Below are 20,859 nucleotides of genomic sequence, written 5' to 3'. Positions count from 1 at the left end.
TTAACATTTTATTACATTTCTAAAACCTAAAACCAGCTCCAAAATATTAATTTGTAATGAATGAGTCACTGAAGATTTTATGGAGTGATGGAGGTTACACTAAATATGACACAGCAGAGATTAATAGAAAAATTTCCAGTAGACGTCTTACCATAGCTCTCCCTCCTCAGTTCTTTGGCCACCAACCACTCCTAGACCGTCCCACCATCAGTAATTCTCCTTCCTCTTTACTTCTTTTTACACAGAGAAGTGTGTCTGTTTTGGCTTCTCTGCCCATTTTCCCATTTAACAGATAAAGAAACTTCCTCAAGTCCCACTCTCTCCAGAAAACATGGGCAATCATACATAGTATCAGTGTTTTCCTTATTAAGTAATTTCTCCTGGCACTTGGGTTTGAATCCACTTTGTATTGTCTTAATCCCTTGCAGGTGGCGATTCCGGATTTGGTCATGCTCTGTCTAAATATCTAGATGAGCTTGGCTTCACGGTATTTGTGGGAGTTCTGGATGAAAAGGGATCAGGAGCAGAGGAATTGCGAAGAACCTGCTCTAAGCGCCTCTCTGTGCTCCAGATGGACATCACCGACCAGCAACAGATAAAAGACGCCCACAGCAAAGTGGTGGAAAAGTTGCAGGACAGAGGTATTGGCTTCATCTGTCCATGACCTCAATTGCCACTTACTCTCCTAGCAAATGACCCATACAGATTCCATCCTTTCCTAACCACTACTCTCTAGTCCATTCTGGCTGCTGATCACATCTTGAGGACACCTGTTGGCTTTGGGCATGTCTGGATCCTTAAAAAATGTCATCAGGGCTCAGTCTCTGTTTCTTAGCTCTGCTTTCTCTCTTGTTGGGTTCATGCTTATCCCTCTTATGAGTGTGACTTCATGGTGTCTTATTCAAGGAGATATTCAATACAGACCCCTCTGGTGAGGCTCAGAGAGGTAGCATTGGCCATACTGAATGATAAAGCAATGGGTTCTAGATATGGAAATACCATGTCAGCAACCAGGGATGTAAGGGTGTGGTGAAAAAACTTTCCAGTGTGTGAGTCCATGCTGTTTTATGGCCAGAATTCTGAAGAGCAATCCTCTTCTGAGACCAAATTGCCAATACACCTTCTGTCTGCTTTCCTTGAAGTTCTCTCAATCTCAGCCTCTCAAATCAAACAGAAAGGAAAGCCGTCAAACAAGAGTTTAAAATCACTGAGAAGGATGTGTCCTAAAGAATCCTCTGGGACCTGTAGATAAACGACAAAACCCCAGATCCTGTAAGAGGGCTGGCCCTGCTCTATGTTCCCATGCAGCATATTATTACATAAGTATTAACGTATTTTTAATAATTAAGTAACATTAATTATCTTTAAACAATAGGTCCCATAGGCGTAATGGGCTTATTGGCCTGCTTAAATTCTAAGCAGAGGCTAGCAAACTATGGCCTGTTTCTTTTCTTTTCTTTTTTTTTTTAACATTTTATTTTAAAAGAATTGTGGTTTCACAGGAAGTTGTCAATAAATGTACAGAGAGATCCTGTTCATGCTTTGCCAAGTCACCCTCAATGTTAACATCTTGCATAACCATAATACAATGTCAAAACCAGGAAACTGGCATTAGTATAATCCTCAGAGCTTATTTAGATTTCACCACCTATACATACAAGTGTGTGTGTGTAACTTTGTGCAAAGAACCACAATCAAAATACAGAACTGTTCCATCACCACCAAGCTCCCTCATGCTGCATTTTTCATTTTAATTTATTATTTTATAATTTTTTTTATAAAGTTGGGAACTTTTTTTTTAAATTTTTTTATTTATTTATGATAGTCACACACACAGAGAGAGAGAGAGAGAGAGAGAGAGGCAGAGACACAGGCAGAGGGAGAAGCAGGCTCCATGCACCGGGAGCCTGACGTGGGATTCGATCCCAGGTCTCCAGGATCGCGCCCTGGGCCAAAGGCAGGCGCCAAACCACTGCGCCACCCAGGGATCCCCCTATTTTATAATTTTTTTTAAGAGAGAGAGTGCCAGCAGGCAGTGGGGGCTAAGGAGGAGGGGCAGAGGGAGAGGGAGAGAGAGAATCCTAAGCAGGCTCCAAACCTGGGGCAGCCCAATGTGGGGATCGATCTCATGACTCCTAGATCTCAGTCTGAACTGAAATCAAGAGTCAGATGCTCAACTGACTGAGCCACCCAGGTGCCCCTCTCATGCTATGTTTTTAGAGTCATATTTCCATCCCTAATCCCTGGCAATCACAAATCTGTTCTCTCTCTAACACTGTCACTTAAAGAACATTATATAGATCTGTCATCTATTTTTGTTCAGTCTTTGAGCTCAGGATGGTTTTTGCAATTTTAAATGGTTAAAACAATCAGAAAAAGAATATTATTTTGACAAGTGAAAATTATATGGAATTCAAATGTCAATGTCCCAAAATCAAGTTTTATTGGAGCTTTGTTCCCATTTTCATTCATTTACAGATGAAGACTGTGGCTGCTCTTAGAGTATAATGGCCGGCAGATTTGAAACAGTAGTGCCTGCAACTAAAATATTCACTATTTGACCTTTCATAGAAAAAGTTTGCTGACCTCCATTCTAGTGCATCCTCAAACTGCTGCCTTGCATGTTGCCTGTCAAAGGTATGCATCAGGCTGACTGAATGAAAACCATCACTTGGAAATGTGAGCACTCTGCACTCATCACCATCCTCATACTAATTGTTGAGCTCTTATTATCAGCTAGACTATTATCTAACTTAATGCTCCCAGTCATTACTGTGTGTAAATGTCAGACCACCAGCTCAGGTATGTGTGAGAAATGTAATTTTTCTACAACTCAATTCTGTTTCTATTTTGAGCCCTCTTTCTGCCATGTGGCAAAAACCATTTCAGTTTGAGCTTCACCTCATTTCCCCAGGGTAGCATCTAAATTCTTGAGGATGAGACATTTCATCTTCGATCATCAGTGTTTCATGCTGGCCCCTGCTGAGATGTTCAATGCTCTGTCCAGTCCTTGTGCAATTTGGGGCCCACCCACCTCTTTGATGCCATCAAAGGCTGGACCTCCTGCCATTTGTGTCTCTGCTAGCACTGAGGCTCATTCAGCTTCTGTATATACCACAGGTTCTCACTCTGGAGTGTGTCCCAGGGTCACTTGGAGAGCATGTTCTATCACAGATGCTGAGCTTCAGCAACAATTTCTGATCACCAGTTTCTGATCCAACAGGTCTGAAGTGGGGTTCTAGAACTTGCATTTTTTTTTTGAGAGAGAGAGAGAGAGAGAGAGAGAGAGCACACACGTGCAAGAGAGAAGGGGAAGGGCAGAGGGAGAGAGAGAGAGAATCTTAAGCAGGCTCCATGCCCAGCACGGAGCCCAAAGTGGAGCTCAGTCTCATGACCCTGAGATCATGACCTGACCCAAAATCAAGAGTTGGATACTTAACTGACTGAGCCACCCACTCCTAGAATTTGCATTTCTAATAAGTTCCCATTTGATGCTGCTGGTTCTGGATCACATCTTGAGAATCATTGTTCTAAACCATACCTGAGGCTCAGGGAACTCAGAATCTGCTTCAGGTTTGCCTAACTAAACATACCCCAGATTCAGTCACCTCTGCAGGTAAAGAGGACCTCACCTCTGCTACAGATCCTGCCACCTGAAAAATATCTGGAGTTTTTGTATTACCTCTTTCCCACCATTTAGGGCTATGGTTCCCAAGCTTGCCTGTACATTGGAATCACCTGGGGAATTTTTAAATTCAGTGTCAAGGTCCCTTCTGTCTTCTACCCCAGAATTTCTGATCTAATTGGGTGGGATGTGGCTGGGCTTTGGGAGGTGGGGGTGGAGTTAAAAAGCCCCCGCCCCCACCCCCGCCCCAGTGATTCTACATGTAGTCAAGATTGAAAACCACTACTTGTGGACAGAGGTTCTCCAAGTGTGGTCCAGACCTGCAGCATCAACATCACCTGGGAACCTGGTAGAAGTGTAGATTCTCAGGCCCCATCCCAAACACCCTAAATGAGACTTTCTGGAGGTGGTGCCCAGTTATCTGTTTGTACAAGCCCTCTGGTGATTCTGATGTAATCAAACGGATTAGGCTGGTTGGGGTTTAGACTAGGGCTCAGGGACTCTGCAATCTTATTACTTGGCACCTCTCTAGTTTTCCTATTTCTCTGGATTAGGGGATCTTTTCTACTCTAGGGAAAAGGGAAGACAGGCTCATATATAATCCTGCATGGTCCTAAAGATATTACACTGTCTCTACACAGTCCTTTGAAGGAGAAACATGTCATAGGCTCTTATACTCTCCCCCTTGCTGTGTCATCTGTCCCCAGATACAACAAATATCTAGCTGTGTCCAGGAAAGTGCTTTAAGGAAAAGAAAATATCTCCAAAGACCCACTGCTTAACATTTCAAATTTACTCTCCATTCAACCCCCCTATAGAAAGTAGTTTTAAGTATTCAAGGAAATTGAGGCCCAAGAGTTTGAGTGATCTGCCTAGATCCCAAATCTCAAAGAGCTTGATCAAGTGTTAAAAATCCTCTTGCTCTTCAGCATCACTGGTTATCAAAGCCATTCCTTTCTGTCCTCAGGATTGTGGGCTGTGGTCAACAATGCTGGGGTCATTTGCTTACCAGCCGACGGAGAGCTCATTCCCATGACTGACTACAAAAAATGCATGGCTGTGAACTTCTTCGGGGCTGTGGAGGTCACAAAGGCATTTTTGCCTCTTCTTAGGAAATCGAAGGGCAGGCTGGTAAACATCAGCAGCATGGCAGGTGAGTTGGCCTTTCCCCACAAGTTTGAGCGGTACCTGTTATGCAAGACGTGGCTCGTTGCATTCTTTGTGAGCCAAACAAGAAAACAGGACTTGCTCTTGCAGGACTGGATTAGGATTAGTCAAACTGTGTGTTTACCATTGATCTTAATAACATAAAACCTTGCCTTTCAAATCCTTTCACAGTACAAACTGTCACTTCTTAATTCATCTATTCATTTCTGAGTATTTAGCATTTTATGTATCTTCATAAAACATAAGCTTCCTAGATTTGGACAGGAAATCCCTTATAGAGTTACTGGTAATCTGTTTCCAACCCTCTTTGAACTGAGCACACTCTGCTGTTCCCTGTGAGATGAGTAGGCAAGTGTCTTCACCACTGGCACTGCCAGAGCTCTATGCCTTGGTTGGTGGCCCACTAGTGTTTTCCCTAAGATCTTTCCCATCATTTTGCAATCTTAAGATAGTTGAGTCAGGTGTGACATTTAATGACTCATCTTTTTCAATTTCAAAGAACAGATAGTCAATAACTTGAGTTCAAGGTTTAACAACCTCCTTTCTATAAATAATGCTAAGGTACACCATATCACTTCCTTTTTTCTAAGCAGGCATTTTCAAACTGGGGTTTCTTTGATCCTGACTCAGCTATGGGTATGGCCATGGGATTGTCTTTCAGGCCACTGCATGGATGAAAGGGAAGCCAAGGGGGTGGGGGCTTGGACTCCAGGATCCTGCCTTTGAATAGAAGAATACTGCTCTTCACTGTTTGATTAGTTGGTTCCAAAGAAGATTTTGTTTTTTTAACAAGGCATCTACTAGTTATTTTGTTTTATTTTACTTCTTTGTTTTTTGAGGAGATGTTCCTCATGTTCACTAGGCAATTATCATTGTCCACCATATTCCCTTTTCTGGCTTTCATTCAGCAACTTCCTTGAACTTAACTGTTATATGAATGTGTGTTACTAAGTTGTTGGTTGGCCTAAGGAAGGAAGGAAGGAAAAGAGGGAGCGAGGAGAAGAAAAGAATGGAAAGAGAGAAGTCTAATGTGGTTAAGAGCAATGATTATTATATTTTAACTTGTATGAGAACACTGAAGTATTTCCAATTTCTTGCTCCTTGCTGAAGTCAACAAATCCTGGGAAAACACATTTGCAATATTTCACCCTTATCTTTCTTCTGAACTTCACCTTCAGAATTTTTACCTCTGTGGACACCTCACCCTTCTCAGTGCCCTAGCATAGCCTGGTACTTCTGAAAAAGTCTCCCATGTTCCTTGCCTCACTCATTCAACAAATATTTACTGAAACAACTGATAATTGCCTGCTTCTTGGCACATTGACAAGAAAATTTTTCTCTTTTCTCTCTTTGTTCTCAACTTGGAGCAGCTCATTCAGAAGGTTTTACTTAATTATCACCAAATATGCATACTACCTGCTGTAGGCCTAATTTCTGCATGTAGGAGCTCAATGGAGAAATCCAAGTGTGAGAATGAATGAAACATGGATGAATGAATGAAGGAGTGAAGAATTTACAGTACAGAGAGTACCCATTCATACATCTTTGACTTGTCTTCTAAAGGTCTTTTTTATTTTTTAGATTTATATTTATTCAGAGAGAGAGATTATATATACTTGCATGCATGAATGGGGTAGGAGCAGAGGGAGAGGGGGAGAGAGAATCTCAAGCAGACTCCATGCTGAGTGCAGAGCTCAATGCAGGGCTTGATCTCATGACCTGAGATCATGACCTGAACTGAAATCAGGAATGGGATGCTCAACTGACTGCACCACCCAGGTGCTCCTTTAATGCAATTTTTAAGATTTATTTACTTATTTGAGGGAGAGAGAGAGAGAGAGAATATGAGAATATGAACCAGGGGAGAGGCAGAGGAAGAGAGAGAGAAAGAATCCCAGTAGACTCTACATTGAGTGCAGAGGCTGACTCAGGGTCCCATCTCACAACCAGAGATCATGACCTGAGCCAAAACCAAGAGTTGGGTGCTCAGCTGACTGAGCCACCCAGGTGCCCTTTATAGCTTTTTCTAAGACAAGACTTAATACTCTCTCCTCAAATATTTCCACTGGAGGGAAACCTGAGTGTTAAAATAAATCACATACCTTCACTCTTAGTCTCACCATTGGATGTGCAAATTCTTTACAATGAGCCTTACTATTTCCATTCCATTATCTTACCATCATTGCCAAGTCAACATGTCTGAAACCAAAGTTGTTATCAGCAATTCAAAGCTTGCTCCTCTTTCAGTTCTTCTCCTTGTCTGCTGAATTTCAGAGCTTTGAGCTTTCTTAGATTTGTTCCTCCTTCTGCCTTTCCCTCCTTTCTCCCACCCAGTCAGTCACCAAGATGTATGGAGTCTTCCCCTATCATATCCAGTGTTGTTTTTTTTTTCTTTTTAAGAATTTGTTTTTATTTATTCATGAGAGACACTGAGTGGGAGGCAGACACATAAGCAGAAGGAGATGCAGGATCCCTGAAGGGAGCCCGATGTGGCACTTGATCCCAGGATCCGGGGATCATGACCTGAGCCCAAGGCAGATGCTCAACCACTGAGCCATTCAGGTGTCCTTATCACATCCAGTTTTAAATCCTTATGTCCCAAAGAAGCTCCAGAAATAAGTTCATTTGTAGGACTCAGAAGCCACCTAAGGTGTATTATAAAGTTGTTAAAGCAGTAGCAAGAAATCAGAACAGATGGGAAGCATATGTACCTGATAGAGCAGGTGTTTGTAAAAAGATAGGAGCAAAATTCTTAAATGTTGCTTATAGTTTCCATCAGTGATGAGAAGCAGAGAAATTAAGCAGAAAACAAAATAAGGGCATCCCTAGCATTTGGCTGACAAGAGTCTTACAAAACAATGGAAAAGATTTTGAGCAGGGTGTTAAGGAGCTAGAATGTAACACAGGATCAGGAAAGTCAAGCATGTATAAAAGACAATATGTAACCAACCAATCCATAGAAATTAGCATCCAATTTAATGCCAACTTGACGTGTCTCTTGGCAAAGTTAATATAATAGCAATTTTGGAAAATGTGCTTATCTAGGAATTTATCCCTGGTATTTTTCTCATTTTGAAGTAGGGGTCATGGAGAAAGAGAGACAGGCAATCAGTCACTAATAAGTGTTCTCTAAAGGAGCTCATGGTAACCCAATTCACTAGGTTGTCTTGACCCTGGTACCCCTACCATCCTCTGCATGAGAACAATTTCAGTGGGGTAGTTTTATCATGGATGTTTGCATCAGCCAAGAGGAACTGAGCTGGAATTGATAAATCTGTTCCAGTTATCCACTGCTGCATAGCAAATAATCCCAAATAAAGTGTCTCAGGCTGGTGTGAGTAGGTAATTGGTTTGGTACAGTGTTAGTGAGTGGTCCCTCAAATCAATACACATCCTAATGCCTGAAACCTGGAATATGTGACCTTATCTGGCAAAAGGGGGCCTTGCAAGTGTGATTGAGTTAAAGAGCTAGAAATGCCAAGATTATCCTGCATGATCTAGATGGTTCTGATACAAGAGTCCTTTTAAGAGGGAAGTGAGAGGGTTAGAGTCAAAGAGAGATTAGAAGATGGAGGAAGGGACCCAGAGCCAAAGAATTCAGGTGGCTTTGAGAAGCATAAAAAGCCAGGGGAACTGATTCTCCCCTAGAGACTTCAGAAGGAATGCAGCCCTGCTGACACCTTGATTTCAGCTCAGTGAAACCTATTTCCGAACTGTAAGATAAGAAATTGTTATTGTTTAAGCCACTAAGTTTGTGGTACTTTGCCGTTAACAGCAACAGAAAAGTAACACCTCTGGGTCTTCTTTAAAGGTGGATGGCGGTACATCTACCTTTCCTCCTTGTCTTCCTCACATTAGTGGGATTGCGGGGACGATGGTGGTGGTGGAGGGAGAGACTGTAGGGCTGGCCTTCCTTTCTATTACCTAGCATCAGCTATCCATACCAAGGCTCACTCTGACCCTGGCTTTCCAGGCACTCCTGGAGGATATCTTTTGGCAGTTTTAATTCCCAGACAGATATCCTTCGTAGTAAGATATCAATTCTTTTTTTTAAAATTTCAACTTTATTTGGCCAATGTATTCAATTCGAATATTGTGGTAGAAATGCCTGGAGAACTGTTACCATTCGATTCAGCTTAAATAGCAAGGTACCAGTTCCTGTTGCAGTGATAAGTACATGTTTTACAATCCTAATTTGGCTCTTTCTCTATGTCAAACTGTAATTAATTCTGATGAATAACTTATCAACTGTACCTAATTTCCTATTCCAAACATGTTACTTTCTCTAAACCCTAACACACTTATGCAACCGAGGAACACATGGACAGCTTTTCTCCTCACCATTCATATTGTGCAGAATTAACACTTAGCACCTTATTGCATTCTCCCCAAAAGCAAAGCCAACTTCAGATTAGCTCAGATCTTTAGCATAGGTTTTATTAAAGATTTTGTGCACCTGTCAGAATGGCTAAAATTAACCACACAAGAAACAACAGGTGTTGGTGAGGCTATAGAGAAAGGGGAATCCTCTTGTACTATTGGTAGGAATGAAAACTAGTGAAGCCCCTGTGGAAGTTTGAAGTTTCCTCCAAAAGTTAAAAATAGAGCTACCCTACGATCTAGCAATTCCACTACCAGCTATTTACCCAAAGGCTACAAAAATACAGATTCAAAGGGGTATATGCACCTCGATGTTTATAGCAGCATTATCAACAATAGCCAAACTATGGATAGAACCCAAATGTCGGGGATCCCTGGGTGGCGCAGCGGTTTGGCGCCTGCCTTTGGCCCAGGGCGTGATCCTGGAGACCTGGGATCGAATCCCACGTCGGACTCCCGGTGCATGGAGCCTGCTTCTCCCTCTGCCTGTGTCTCTGCCTCTCTCTCTCTCTCTCTCTCTCTCTCTGTGACTATCATAAATAAAAAAAAAAAAAAAAAAAAAAAAAAGAACCCAAATGTCCATTGACTGATGAATGGATAAAGACATTGTGGTATATACACACAAGGGAATATTACTCAGCCATCAGAAAATGAAATCTTGCCATTTGCAACAACGTGTATGAAACTAGAATGTATTATGCTAAGTGAAATAAGTCAGAGACAAATATCATAGGATTTCATTCATACATGGAATTTAAGAATCAAAACAGATGAGCATATGGGCAGGGGGAAAAGAAAAAAAAGGGAGGGAAACAAGCCGTAAGAGACTCTTAACAGTAGAGAGCAGATTGAGGGTTGATGGAGGAAGGTGGGTGGGGGATGGACTAGATGGGTGACAGGCATTAAGGAGGGCACTTGTTGGGCAGCCCAGGTGGCTCAGTGGTTTAGCGCCACCTTCAGCCCAGGGCCTGATCCTGGACACCCGGGATGGAGTCCCACATCAGGCTCTCTGCATGGAGCCTGCTTCTCCCCCTGCCTGTCTCTGCCTCTCTCCCTCTCTCTCTCTCTCTCTCTCTCTTTCTCTGTCTCTCATGAATAAATAAATAAAATCTTAAAAAAAAAAAAGGAGGGCACTTGTGATGAGCACTGGGTGTTGTATGCAAGTGATGAATTACTGAATTCTACTCCTGAAACCAATATTACACTGTATGTTAACTAACTAAAATTTAAATTAAAAAAAAGATTTTGTGCAAAGATTGAAGAAAGGGCTATATTCTATACCACAAAACTCATTTTAATGAAAAGTCTTTTAGATGCTTCTTTTCTCCTCCCCAAGGTCTTCAACTGTTAGCCACCTCTCCTCTGGTTAAGATCCCTCTCCCACTGCTGGCTCGACAATCTCCTCCTCTTCCTTTTAGGGTTCGTCTGTTTTGTAGCATGTATCAGAACTCCATTGCTTTTTAAAGCTGAGTAATTTCCCACTGTACAGACAGACTGCCTTTTCTTTATCCATTCGTCAGTCGATGGACATTGGGTTTCTTTTTTTTCACTATTGTAGTAACACTGCAATGAACATTCACGTGCAAATGTTTGTACACTGAAAATTCTATGTGAGACTTAGCTATTACTATCACTTTCTGTGACCTGAATAAGTCAGTTAAGCTCTTTGCACTTTGATTTTTTTTTTTTTAATCTTCTAAAATAGAGTTAATGAGGATAGTAATTGAACCTACCTCTCAGGACAGTTGTAACCCATAGAACTAACTATAATGCTGGAATACTCAGAACAGTGCCTGGCATGTAGTGGACATCTAACTGATATTAAAAATTGTTCTGAAGCATTTGTTGGGTACTATCAGATATATGATCCTAATAACCCTGCATAGTATTAGTATCCCCATTTTGCAGCCATGAAAACTGAGTTCAGGAGAGTTATGTGATCAACCCTCCAGCTAGAGCTGTGATTTGAATTTTGGCTTCATATTTTGTCTCACTAAGCCACAGTCTCCCTTGCTGATTCAGCTGGTTCAGGTGTTACCACCATGTCAAACACAACCAAGAGCCTCAAAAGATCTCCCCAAAGGTGTCACCTCCACCATCTTCCTCTTCCTACTAGCCCCACTGCTGGATGTTTGCTCCAGCCTCAACCCTATTCCCAGGTGGGAATAAGGTCAACATAGTCTGTGTCTAAATCTACTCCTATGGATGGGAAGTTCCAGGATCAGGGCAGGGAAGAAATGCAGCTTCTTTAAATTATGTTCTAGGATATACACAGAAGAGTCAACCACATTTTAAATACAACCTTCCCTTCCACATTTCCCATCTCTGAAGGAAGGAACAAGTAACAGAAAGAGTAAGAGAGACACCATAGCTACAGGGGAGCTATGCAGGTAATCAGATTTCGAAAAGAAGAGGAAGCCAACATGGAGACAAACTGCCCAGGTTTTGACACTGTCTTTATCACTGGGAACTGAGTGACCCAGAACAAGGTCCTGAGCCCCTGGGTGGTGGTTTCCTCATAGGATGATGGGTATAAGAATTGCTGCTTTCTAGGGCCATGGTGAGACCATATGCAATGATGTGTGCGTAAGCGGGAGCATCACACCTGGCAGGTGGCTGACTTAAGGGGCCTCTCTGCGGAGAGGCTGGCTGTATGTGTGCCTGTGGCTTTCTATCCTCCATGTACTGGTACTACCACCCCTGACTGTGACACTGAGTTTCCTTCCATCCTACTGCTCCCTGTCACATACTAGCCCCTGGGCCGATAACTCCAACAGTTCACTACTTCCACATCAGACCTTACCTGCTCTGAGAGAATCTTAACCCTGTCATCATGTTTATCATCCCTCTCAGAGAAATGGAATAGCTCTTTAACCTAAATCCCTGCAAGGCAGTTGGATAAATATTTAACCAAGTCTCAGAGGAACTGGGAGGTGGCTCTGATTGATTGTACAAAGGGCAGTAGAAAAATCTTTGTTTGAGAGGTTTAGAAGCCTTTTCTGGCCAGTTTTCCTCTTAAATTGCAGAGTAAACAGTTGCAAGCTGTGCTTGAACAAAAACGGTTGAAAACAAACAATTTAAAACAACTCCAGCCTCGGGGATTTTGAGCCAGTTGTGGTTTGAATCCTGCTCTTTCGTTACCAGCCGGATGATCGCAGGCAGGTCACTCTACTTCTCAGAGTCCATTTTATCATCTCTCCGTGATAGGCTGATGTAGCCTATGAGTCTAGGGCAGCGTTTCTCAACTTCAGCAGTATTGATATTTGGGGGGACGCTAATCCTTTCTGTGTGGGGCTGTCTGATATACTGGAGGATATTTAGCAGCAACTGTTTTCTCAACCCAGTAGATGAAAGTAGCACCCCCACCCTCGTGATGACAAATCCTTAGATGTTGCCTGCCACATATCCCCTGGGGAGGTGTATGTGTGCAAAATTGCCCATATTGGAGAACCTCTGGTCTTGACTAAAGATTTAAATGCATTGTGGGTTCAGTGCTTAGAAAGTGTAGTTACTGGTGCATCATAGAAAGTACCCTAATTAAAGGAACCTCTCTACTGAGAGACAGTAATAGTTGCCCACCCCATTGAATTATTTAAAATTCATTAAAATGACTTTAAACCAAAGTAAGTGGCCCTAGAGATTCTTGCAAGTCTGTAAATTATAGGTATCCCACAGAGTTCCCAGCCTCGAACAAGGTCCTACTTAATCTAGGGAAGTTAACTGTGGGATCAGTCCTGAACTTCTTGCTGAGCTGGCTGCCTTAAAGAAATCACCTGGCAAATCATTTAGCCAGTCCCTCAGTGGCTCACTGATGTATCAGGAGGCCAAAGCTGACATCTGCTTCCCTAAACTCTCATGAAATAACCAGGGCTAGTGTAGGGTAAGGGGAGGTAGTAGAACCAGAATGAGTGAACATCTTTGTGCTGAGTTGGATTAGATGCTTACCTACGCCTAACATCATTTAACTCTAATGTGTGCAGTATGCAGATATTAATTCTTGTTCTAGAGCAAGCACACTAGTGGGGGTCATCCAGCTGGTGAGTGACAGAGTCAGGGCTGGAAACTGGGTTTGCCTGTTTTTCTCTAAGTTCTGTCTGTGTTCTTCTCACTTTTCCAGACTGTCTGCCCAACAAGAATATACTAGACAAATGGAGCATTAAAAACACGGACCCTAATTCTAGTATATTTAAATGATGATTAGAAGTGTTAACAATTTAGGGATGTCTCCTTCACCAGCACTTCCCAAACACCAACACAGGTGTGGTCATCACCTGGGGATCCTATTAAAATGCAGAATTTGACTGAGTAGACCTAATCCTCTAAGATTCTGCATTTCTAAAACTAGTTCCTGAGTGGATGCTCCCAGTCCCCAACTTTTTCACATTTCACATGCATTAGAATCACCAGGAGGGCTACTTAAAAAAACTGCAGGAAATCAATATTGCAGTGAGATAGCATTTCATACCCACTAGGATGGCAACAAAACAAAACAAAACAAAACCCAGGAAATGACACTTGATGGCAAGAGTGTGCAGACTGGAACACACATGAGTTGCTGGTGGGAGCATAAAATGGCCCAGCCTCTATGGAAACATTTGGCAGTTCCTTAATAAGTTAAACATAGAATTACCATATGACCCAGCAGTTCAACTCCTATGTATATACTCAAGAGAACAGAAAACAGGTGTTCAAACAAAAACTTGTACACGGATGTTCATAGCATACATTATTCATAATAGTGAGAGGTGGAAACAACCCAAATGTTCATCAGCTAATGAAATGATAAGTAAAATATCATCTATCCATACAATGGGATACTATTAATCCATAAAAATGAATGGCACAGAGTGGATGAACCTTGAAAAGATTACAGTAAGTTACATAAGCCAGACATAAAAAGCCACATATCGGATGATCCTATTCTAGTGCCCAAGATTGTGAATCCGAGAAACCACCAAGGAGCCGACACCTATGCAAACACACGAGGGTTTATTTACAAGCTCGAGCTTGGGTCCAAGTATACCCGACACAGTGGAGCAGGGACTTGGACCCCGAAGTGGGTTACAGCTGTTTTTTTTATAGGCTGGTCTAGGGGATTTTCAGTCCCCTAGTGGAGGAATTTCTCAAGTTCTGTTTACATTTTGATATGGGGCTTTCAAGGGCATTGAGCTCTGTTCTCATTCTAATATGGGACTTTCTACATGGGGGCTCTGTTGTCTTTCTGATATGGGATTACCTGCCGAGGACACTGAGGACATTCTGCAGTTTTTCCCATAAAGTTCAGCTCTTATTCACAGGGCCTAAGATGGCTGTACTTGTGCTAATGCTAAACTTTAGGTGGGATGGCCTTAATTTTTCTCGGCCTCCACACTATTTATATGAGGTGTCCACGATAGGCAAATCCAGAGAGATGGAGAGCATATTAGCATTTGTCAGGGGTGGGAGAAGAGGGAATGAGAAGGGGCTGCTTAATGACTATAGGTTTTCTTCTTTTCCTTCCCTTCCCTTCCCTTCCCTTCCCTTCCCTTCCCTTCCCTTCCCTTCCCTTCCCTTCCCTTCCCTTCCCTTCCCTTCCTTTCCCTTCCCTTCCCTTCCCCTTCTTTCTTTCTTTCTTTCTTTCTTTCTTTCTTTCTTTCTTTCTTTCTTTCAAGATTTATTTATTTATTTGAGAGAGAGTGAGAGACAGTGTGTGCAAGTAGGGTGCGGAGGGTCAGAGAGAGAGGGAGAGAGAAACTTAAGCAGATTCAAGTGCTGAGCACGGAGCCTGACATGGGGCTTGACAGAGCACTTGACGCTGTCTTGTCCCAGCTCTTGATCTCAGGACCCCGAGATCATGACCCCAAGACCACAACCTGGGCTGAAACCAAGAGTTCTACGCTTAACCAACTGCACCAGCCAGGTACCCCTAATAGTTCTAGGATTTTCTTCTGGGGCAATGAGAATGTTATGGAGCTAGATAGTCACGATGGTTGCACGGTATTGTGAATGTACTAAATGCCATTTGAATTGTTAGAAAAGTTAAATGGTGAATTTTATGTTATATGTATTTTACCATAATAAAAAAAATTGTGTCCACCTCCAGATTTCTGACTCAATATAACTCTGGAGTGGGACCTGAGGATTTGCACTTCTTTTTTTTTTTTTTTTTTTTTTAGATTTTTATTTATTTTGTTTGAGAGAGAGAGAGAGTGCACAAACAGGGGGAGGGACATAGGGAGAAGGAGAGGCAGACTTCCCACTGAAGCAGGGAGCCTGACATGGGGCTTGATCCCAGGACCCTGAGATTATGACCCCCGCCAAAAGCAGCTGTCCAACGGACTAAGCCAGCCCCCCTGTTGGCTGCACTTCTAATAGCTTCAGGGCTGCTCCTGGCTCCCAACTACACTTTGAGTAACAGGTCCCAGATTTTGACTTTGATACTTAAATAGTTTATCATATCCCCAGAGACTGTCAGATTACAGGAGAACAACCAGGCACTATTAAGTCTCAAACTTCTGCTAACCATGCTTAAAGAAGATTAGCAAATCTGCCTCTCTTGGGGACATGGGGTTTGGTTTGTATTTTCGACTTGGAAAAGATCAATAAAGGAATGGACTTGGTTACTTGAGTTGACTCCAGATGACCTTGGAGGAGGGAGAAACTGGCTGAGAGGCTTCATTCTATTCTCCTAAAATAAGGTCATCTGAGTTCTGGTTTAGGAAGGTATTAAAGAGTAAGACAGCTGCTGTGGGCATGGGACTTTGGGGCCCCGTGAACAAAAAAGAACAAAAGAACAAAAATTCAACTTAGCAAATTTCAAAGACTTAATTGGCTTTATTAACTGATTCATGAACCAGGCAGTACCCCATCTAGCAAGTAAAGGGGAGCTCTAAGAAGTTGTACAAAATGGAAGGTTTTTATAGGAAGAAGGGTGGGGCATGGAGATTATTAGCAAAAGAGGATTTTTTTTCAGTTAAATTCACTTTCCCTTAGGGGGAAAAGCAGAGGGTCTTATCAAGACTTCATCTTCCTTGAGGGTGGTCGAGGGGGGAATGCAGAGGGTTTGTGTGACAGATTACCTCATTGGCATTGACCAGAAGACTTCTTGACTGACCCAGTTAAGACTACATTTCTGGAAGAGGTTCAAACCATAATTAGGTTAGGTATCAAGCCTTTGTTGGGTGATGTGGCCTACCGTAAATGGCTCCATTTTGTGCCAATGGTTTTTCTTTTTGCTACCCTTCAAATGTGTCTTCTCCCCAATTCCATGTGGGGTCCCGTAAGTCAACTCAATTTTGACATTATCTACCTGGAGATAACATCAGATCCTATAGGTTAAGGACTCAGTCCTAAAAGACTGTCCCCCAACCTGCATTTCAGATGCCAGTTTGTCACCTGTGTTTCTGGATCTACCAGCTGTAGAATAGAGTTTCCAATGACCATCTCCTTGAGTTCAGTTAATTTGCTAGAGCTGTTCATAGAACTCAGAAAAACTGGTTACTTACTGGATTATCAGTTTATTATATAGAATATTAAAGGATACAAATCAAAAGCCAGATGAAGAGATACATAGAATAAAGCATAGGAAAAGGCCAGGGAGCTTCCACACTCTCTGAATTTATGTGTTTACCAGTCTGGAAGCTTTCTAAACCTCCTCCTTTTAGGTGTTTAGGGAGGCTTCATTACACAATTGATGAAATCTTTTGGCCATTGGTGATTAATCTTAATCTCCAGCTCCCCTCCCAGGAGCTGGGGTTTTGGGGAAGGACAGAAAGTTCTGCTCCTCCAAACTCCAGGTTGGTTCCTTTGGCAACCAGTTCCCACCTTTAGGCACGTTCCAGTCACCTCATTAACATAGCAAAAGATCTCTGCTGCTGTCCTCACTTAGGAAATTCCAAAGGGTTTAGCTTTGTGCTAGAAACCGGTCAAAGACCAAATATATATCTCTTATTATAAATCACAATATCATAGAGCTTCAGGCTGAAAGGTTACAATTATTTCTATCCCCTGCTGTCTTAATAGGGCATTTACTTGCAAAACCTTTTGACTCTCACAATTACTATATACCCATATGCCAGTTTTAGGTAGAAAAGAGAGGTTCTCCAGGTAGGTATTGATGAGATGATGCTGAAGAGTTTTGAGGTCCTGTGTGATCTCAAATGACATCAAGGCCATTTGGCTGGTAGAACCTTAGGAAATGTTACTAACTTATTGCTAATGCTACTAAGGGTGTCAGAAAAAGTCCATGTCTGAGCACACTGAAGAGGGAGAGAGAGGGTCTACATGGTTCTTTTGAAAGCTCTAAACTTGTAACGTCAAGTCTTCCTCAGTTTCAGTCCATGACCAACAGTATCAACAACATGAATGCTGAGTTTATTCACTTGCCAGGGAACAAAGTCATTGAATATTTCTCTGAACAGACAAACTAGGTTGGGGACTGTGGAATCTTCTGGAGGAGGGGTGGAACACTACAGTCATGGTGGCTACACTAAGTAAGGATATTAAGTTTGCAGTTAAGAAGCGTGGAAATGATATGATTTGGAGTAGTGTTGGGGTCTGGAGCAGACAGCCAAGAAAGAATTCTTGAGACATCTTCAGTGCAAAAAAACGTGGTTTTAGGAAAGCACGGGGACTGGACCCTATGAGCAGAAAGAGCTGCATCCCAGGATTGTGAGGAGCGACTGATTATATACTTTGGGGTTGGGGGAAGTAAAGATAAAGGGGAGTTCTAAAAGAATTTTCATTTGATAAAGAAGATTCCAGGGATACTGGAGACAGGGCTAGAGTCAAGCTAAGGTTATTTTTCCCTCTAGTAAGGTATTAAGACAGCTGGGAGCTTCCTGGAGAAATGTCACACATATCCCACCCAGGAGTTGGGGGAGGGCTTTGTGGGGTGTCAGCTTGTGGTCTGTCCTCAGCTTGCCTCCTGCTTCCTCATTGGAGAAGAAGAAAATTGTCACTTTAAATTGGGTTGCAGCCTTGGCAGGTGTCTCTAAAGCTCTAGCTTGTCCATGAGGCTTTTCTCATCTTTGAAGATTTCAAATAAGCAGGCCTTAGTTTTTGGCCTCCAATGCCAAACTTCAAAAACTTAAATTTTTTGTTTTGTTTACCAAAATTTTAGGAGATGTTATGGACCTTTATTCAGCCAAATGGAAGACTTTATGGACCTTTATTCAGCCTATATGGAAGCTAAGCAATTCTCCCTTGTTAAGCCTATCTTAAAGGAAGTATGTATTTTTTAACTTTTTATTTGGAAATAATTACAGATTCTCAGGAAGTTGCAAGGATAGGTACAAGGAAGTCTTGTTTACTCTTCACCTCCTCTCCCCTAATAACATCTCGTGTAACTATAGGAGAATAACAAAACTATGTAATGTGAAACAGTATGAAGGTTCTTCAAAAAGTTAAAAATAGAACTATCCTATGATCCAGCAACTGCACTAGTAGGTATTTATCCAAAGGATACAAACATAGTGATCCAAAGGGGCACCTGCACCCCAATGTTTTAGCAGCAATGTCTACAATAGCCAAACTACGGAAGTATATATATTTATATATATATATGTATATGAATATTACTTAGCCAACAAAAAGAATGAAATCTTGCCATTTGCAACGATGTGGATGGAACTAGAGGGTATTATGCTAAGTGAAATAAGTGAGAGAAAGACAAATACCATATATGATTTTACTCATGGACTTTAAGAAACAAAACAGATGAACTTAGAGGAAGGGGAGGAAAAATAACATAAGATGAAAACAGAGAGGGAGGTAAGCCATAAGAGACTCTAAACTTTAGGAAATAAACTGAGGATTGCTGGAGGGGAAGTGGGTAGGGGGATGGGGTAACTGAGTGATGGGCATTAGGGTTACTTGAAGTAATGAGCATTGGGCGTTGTATGCAACTGGCTAATCACTAAATTCTACCTCTGAAACTAAATAATACCTCTGAAACTAATACTACTAATAAAATAATAATTATTACTAATAACTAATAATACTAATAACTAATAATTCAATAATAAATTGAATTTAAATTAAAAAAATCAAAAACCATGTAACAGATATTGCTACAGAGCACAGAATTATTCACATTTCACCAGTTATATCTGCACTGTGTGTGTTCATAGTTCAGCTTTATCACATGCATGGCTTCCTGTAACTACTAACACAATCGAGACATGGAACTATTCTATCACAGGGATCCTCCCAGATACCCCTTTATGGCCACATCTATTCTCTTAGCCCATTTCTAATCCCAACAACCATTAATCTGTTCTCCTTCATGTCTATAGTTTTATTTCAAGAATGTTATATAAATGAAAGCATACAATATGCAACCTTTTGAGACTGGCTGTCATTCAACTAATTTGAAAGGAATATATTTTGATCCAGGTTTATACAGCTTATAAAAACTCCCTTCTTCCAGCACAGCATTAGAAAGTTTTATTCTAGTCCTGGAACACAATATCTTACCGCCAACATCTGTGATACTTAGATCAAGGGTAAACACTGCCAGGTCTCTATGCAACCTCTGAGATCATGTTAGCCTTCTACAGCCAAAACAGAGATTAGGTTTTTTTCAGATCTCAAGCTGGTATTAGCATCTACATGTCCAGGGGATAGAAATATATATGGAAAATTTTCAGAAATGTTCTCTAGAAGTATTTAACAATCCTGTCTGCATATTAGAATCACCTAGGGGAGCTTTAAAAAATTCTAGTGCCTGTGATGAGCCACAAACCAGTTAAATCATGTGGGAATGAGGGGAAGAATAGATTTTTTTTAAAGCTCCCCAGGCAGTTCCAACTAGCTACTGAATATGAAACCTATTGCTCTAAAACAATTAGCTGCAATAGAGGGTCTCAAACTTTGGGGTCACGAATGTAAATCAGGAACACTTGGGAAATATGGGAACACTACAAAACCCCAGGCTCATTCCTCCCTGAAGGACCTTGACCTCTGGATACTTCATTAGCTCCCCAGGTGATTCTGATACTCACTCTGATACTCACCAAAGTCTGAGAAACACTGACTCAGAAACACTGTTCTCACACTAACTGCAGAGTTTTATTTAAATACTGATGTTCAGGTTCCACTGCCAAATTTTCTTTTTTTAAATTTCATTGCTCTAAGGTATGGCCTGGGCATTAATTTTTTTGTTTTTTGTTTTGTTGTGTTTTAATGTTCCCAAGGTGACTCCATTGTACCTACTGAATTATATACCACTGATCTAGAATGAAAAAACAAAATTTAACAATAAGCACAAAGCATATATTTGTCTCTCTAGGCATTCTGTTTTCATTTAATGTCAGCCAGTGGATAAGTATGTAAATTCCCAAGACTTAGCCTTCTTGGAATTACATCAGTACTCTGGATGGTCGTGAAGGCTATAACCCACACATACACCCAGGGTTGTACATTCCTTACCAGTTCTCCTGTGTTCCAATAGATAAACCCTCTATTTTGGAAGTCAAGTTTTCCCCTAGAAATGGAAAAAACTTACCAAGTTCTTGGCAACCTCTTCTTACCTTGCTGCCTTCTGGCAATAGGATTTTAACCTGAGTAGAGCAAAAAAAGAAATTACAAATCTAACTGGACAGGTAATGAAGAGGTGCAAAGGTCAAAAGGGAGTATGCCCTGAGATCCTGTAAGGCTCTCAGTCAGCAAAACCTGGATGTCTGCACTTACTTCATCTTATGCCCCCA

General features: G+C 41.6%; 1 protein-coding gene across 3 annotated transcripts in view; it reads left to right on the top strand.

The window, feature by feature from the left end:
- The window catches only part of HSD17B2 (hydroxysteroid 17-beta dehydrogenase 2), an 86,451-nt gene that overhangs the window by 47,958 nt on the left and 17,634 nt on the right, over nucleotides 1-20,859 (top strand). For 2 of the 3 annotated variants that reach the window (XM_072731450.1, XM_025989053.2), the window contains exons 2-3: nucleotides 429-641; nucleotides 4,593-4,778. In XM_072731450.1, coding sequence (XP_072587551.1) covers nucleotides 429-641; nucleotides 4,593-4,778 — 399 coding nt within the window. The remainder of the gene's footprint in view (nucleotides 1-428; nucleotides 642-4,592; nucleotides 4,779-20,859) is intronic. The other variant, XM_072731451.1, reaches the window with a different exon arrangement.

This window comes from Vulpes vulpes, chromosome 12 (assembly GCF_048418805.1).
Source record: "Vulpes vulpes isolate BD-2025 chromosome 12, VulVul3, whole genome shotgun sequence".
Lineage (NCBI taxonomy): Eukaryota > Metazoa > Chordata > Mammalia > Carnivora > Canidae > Vulpes > Vulpes vulpes.
This window is presented reverse-complemented; position numbering and strand designations above follow the sequence as displayed.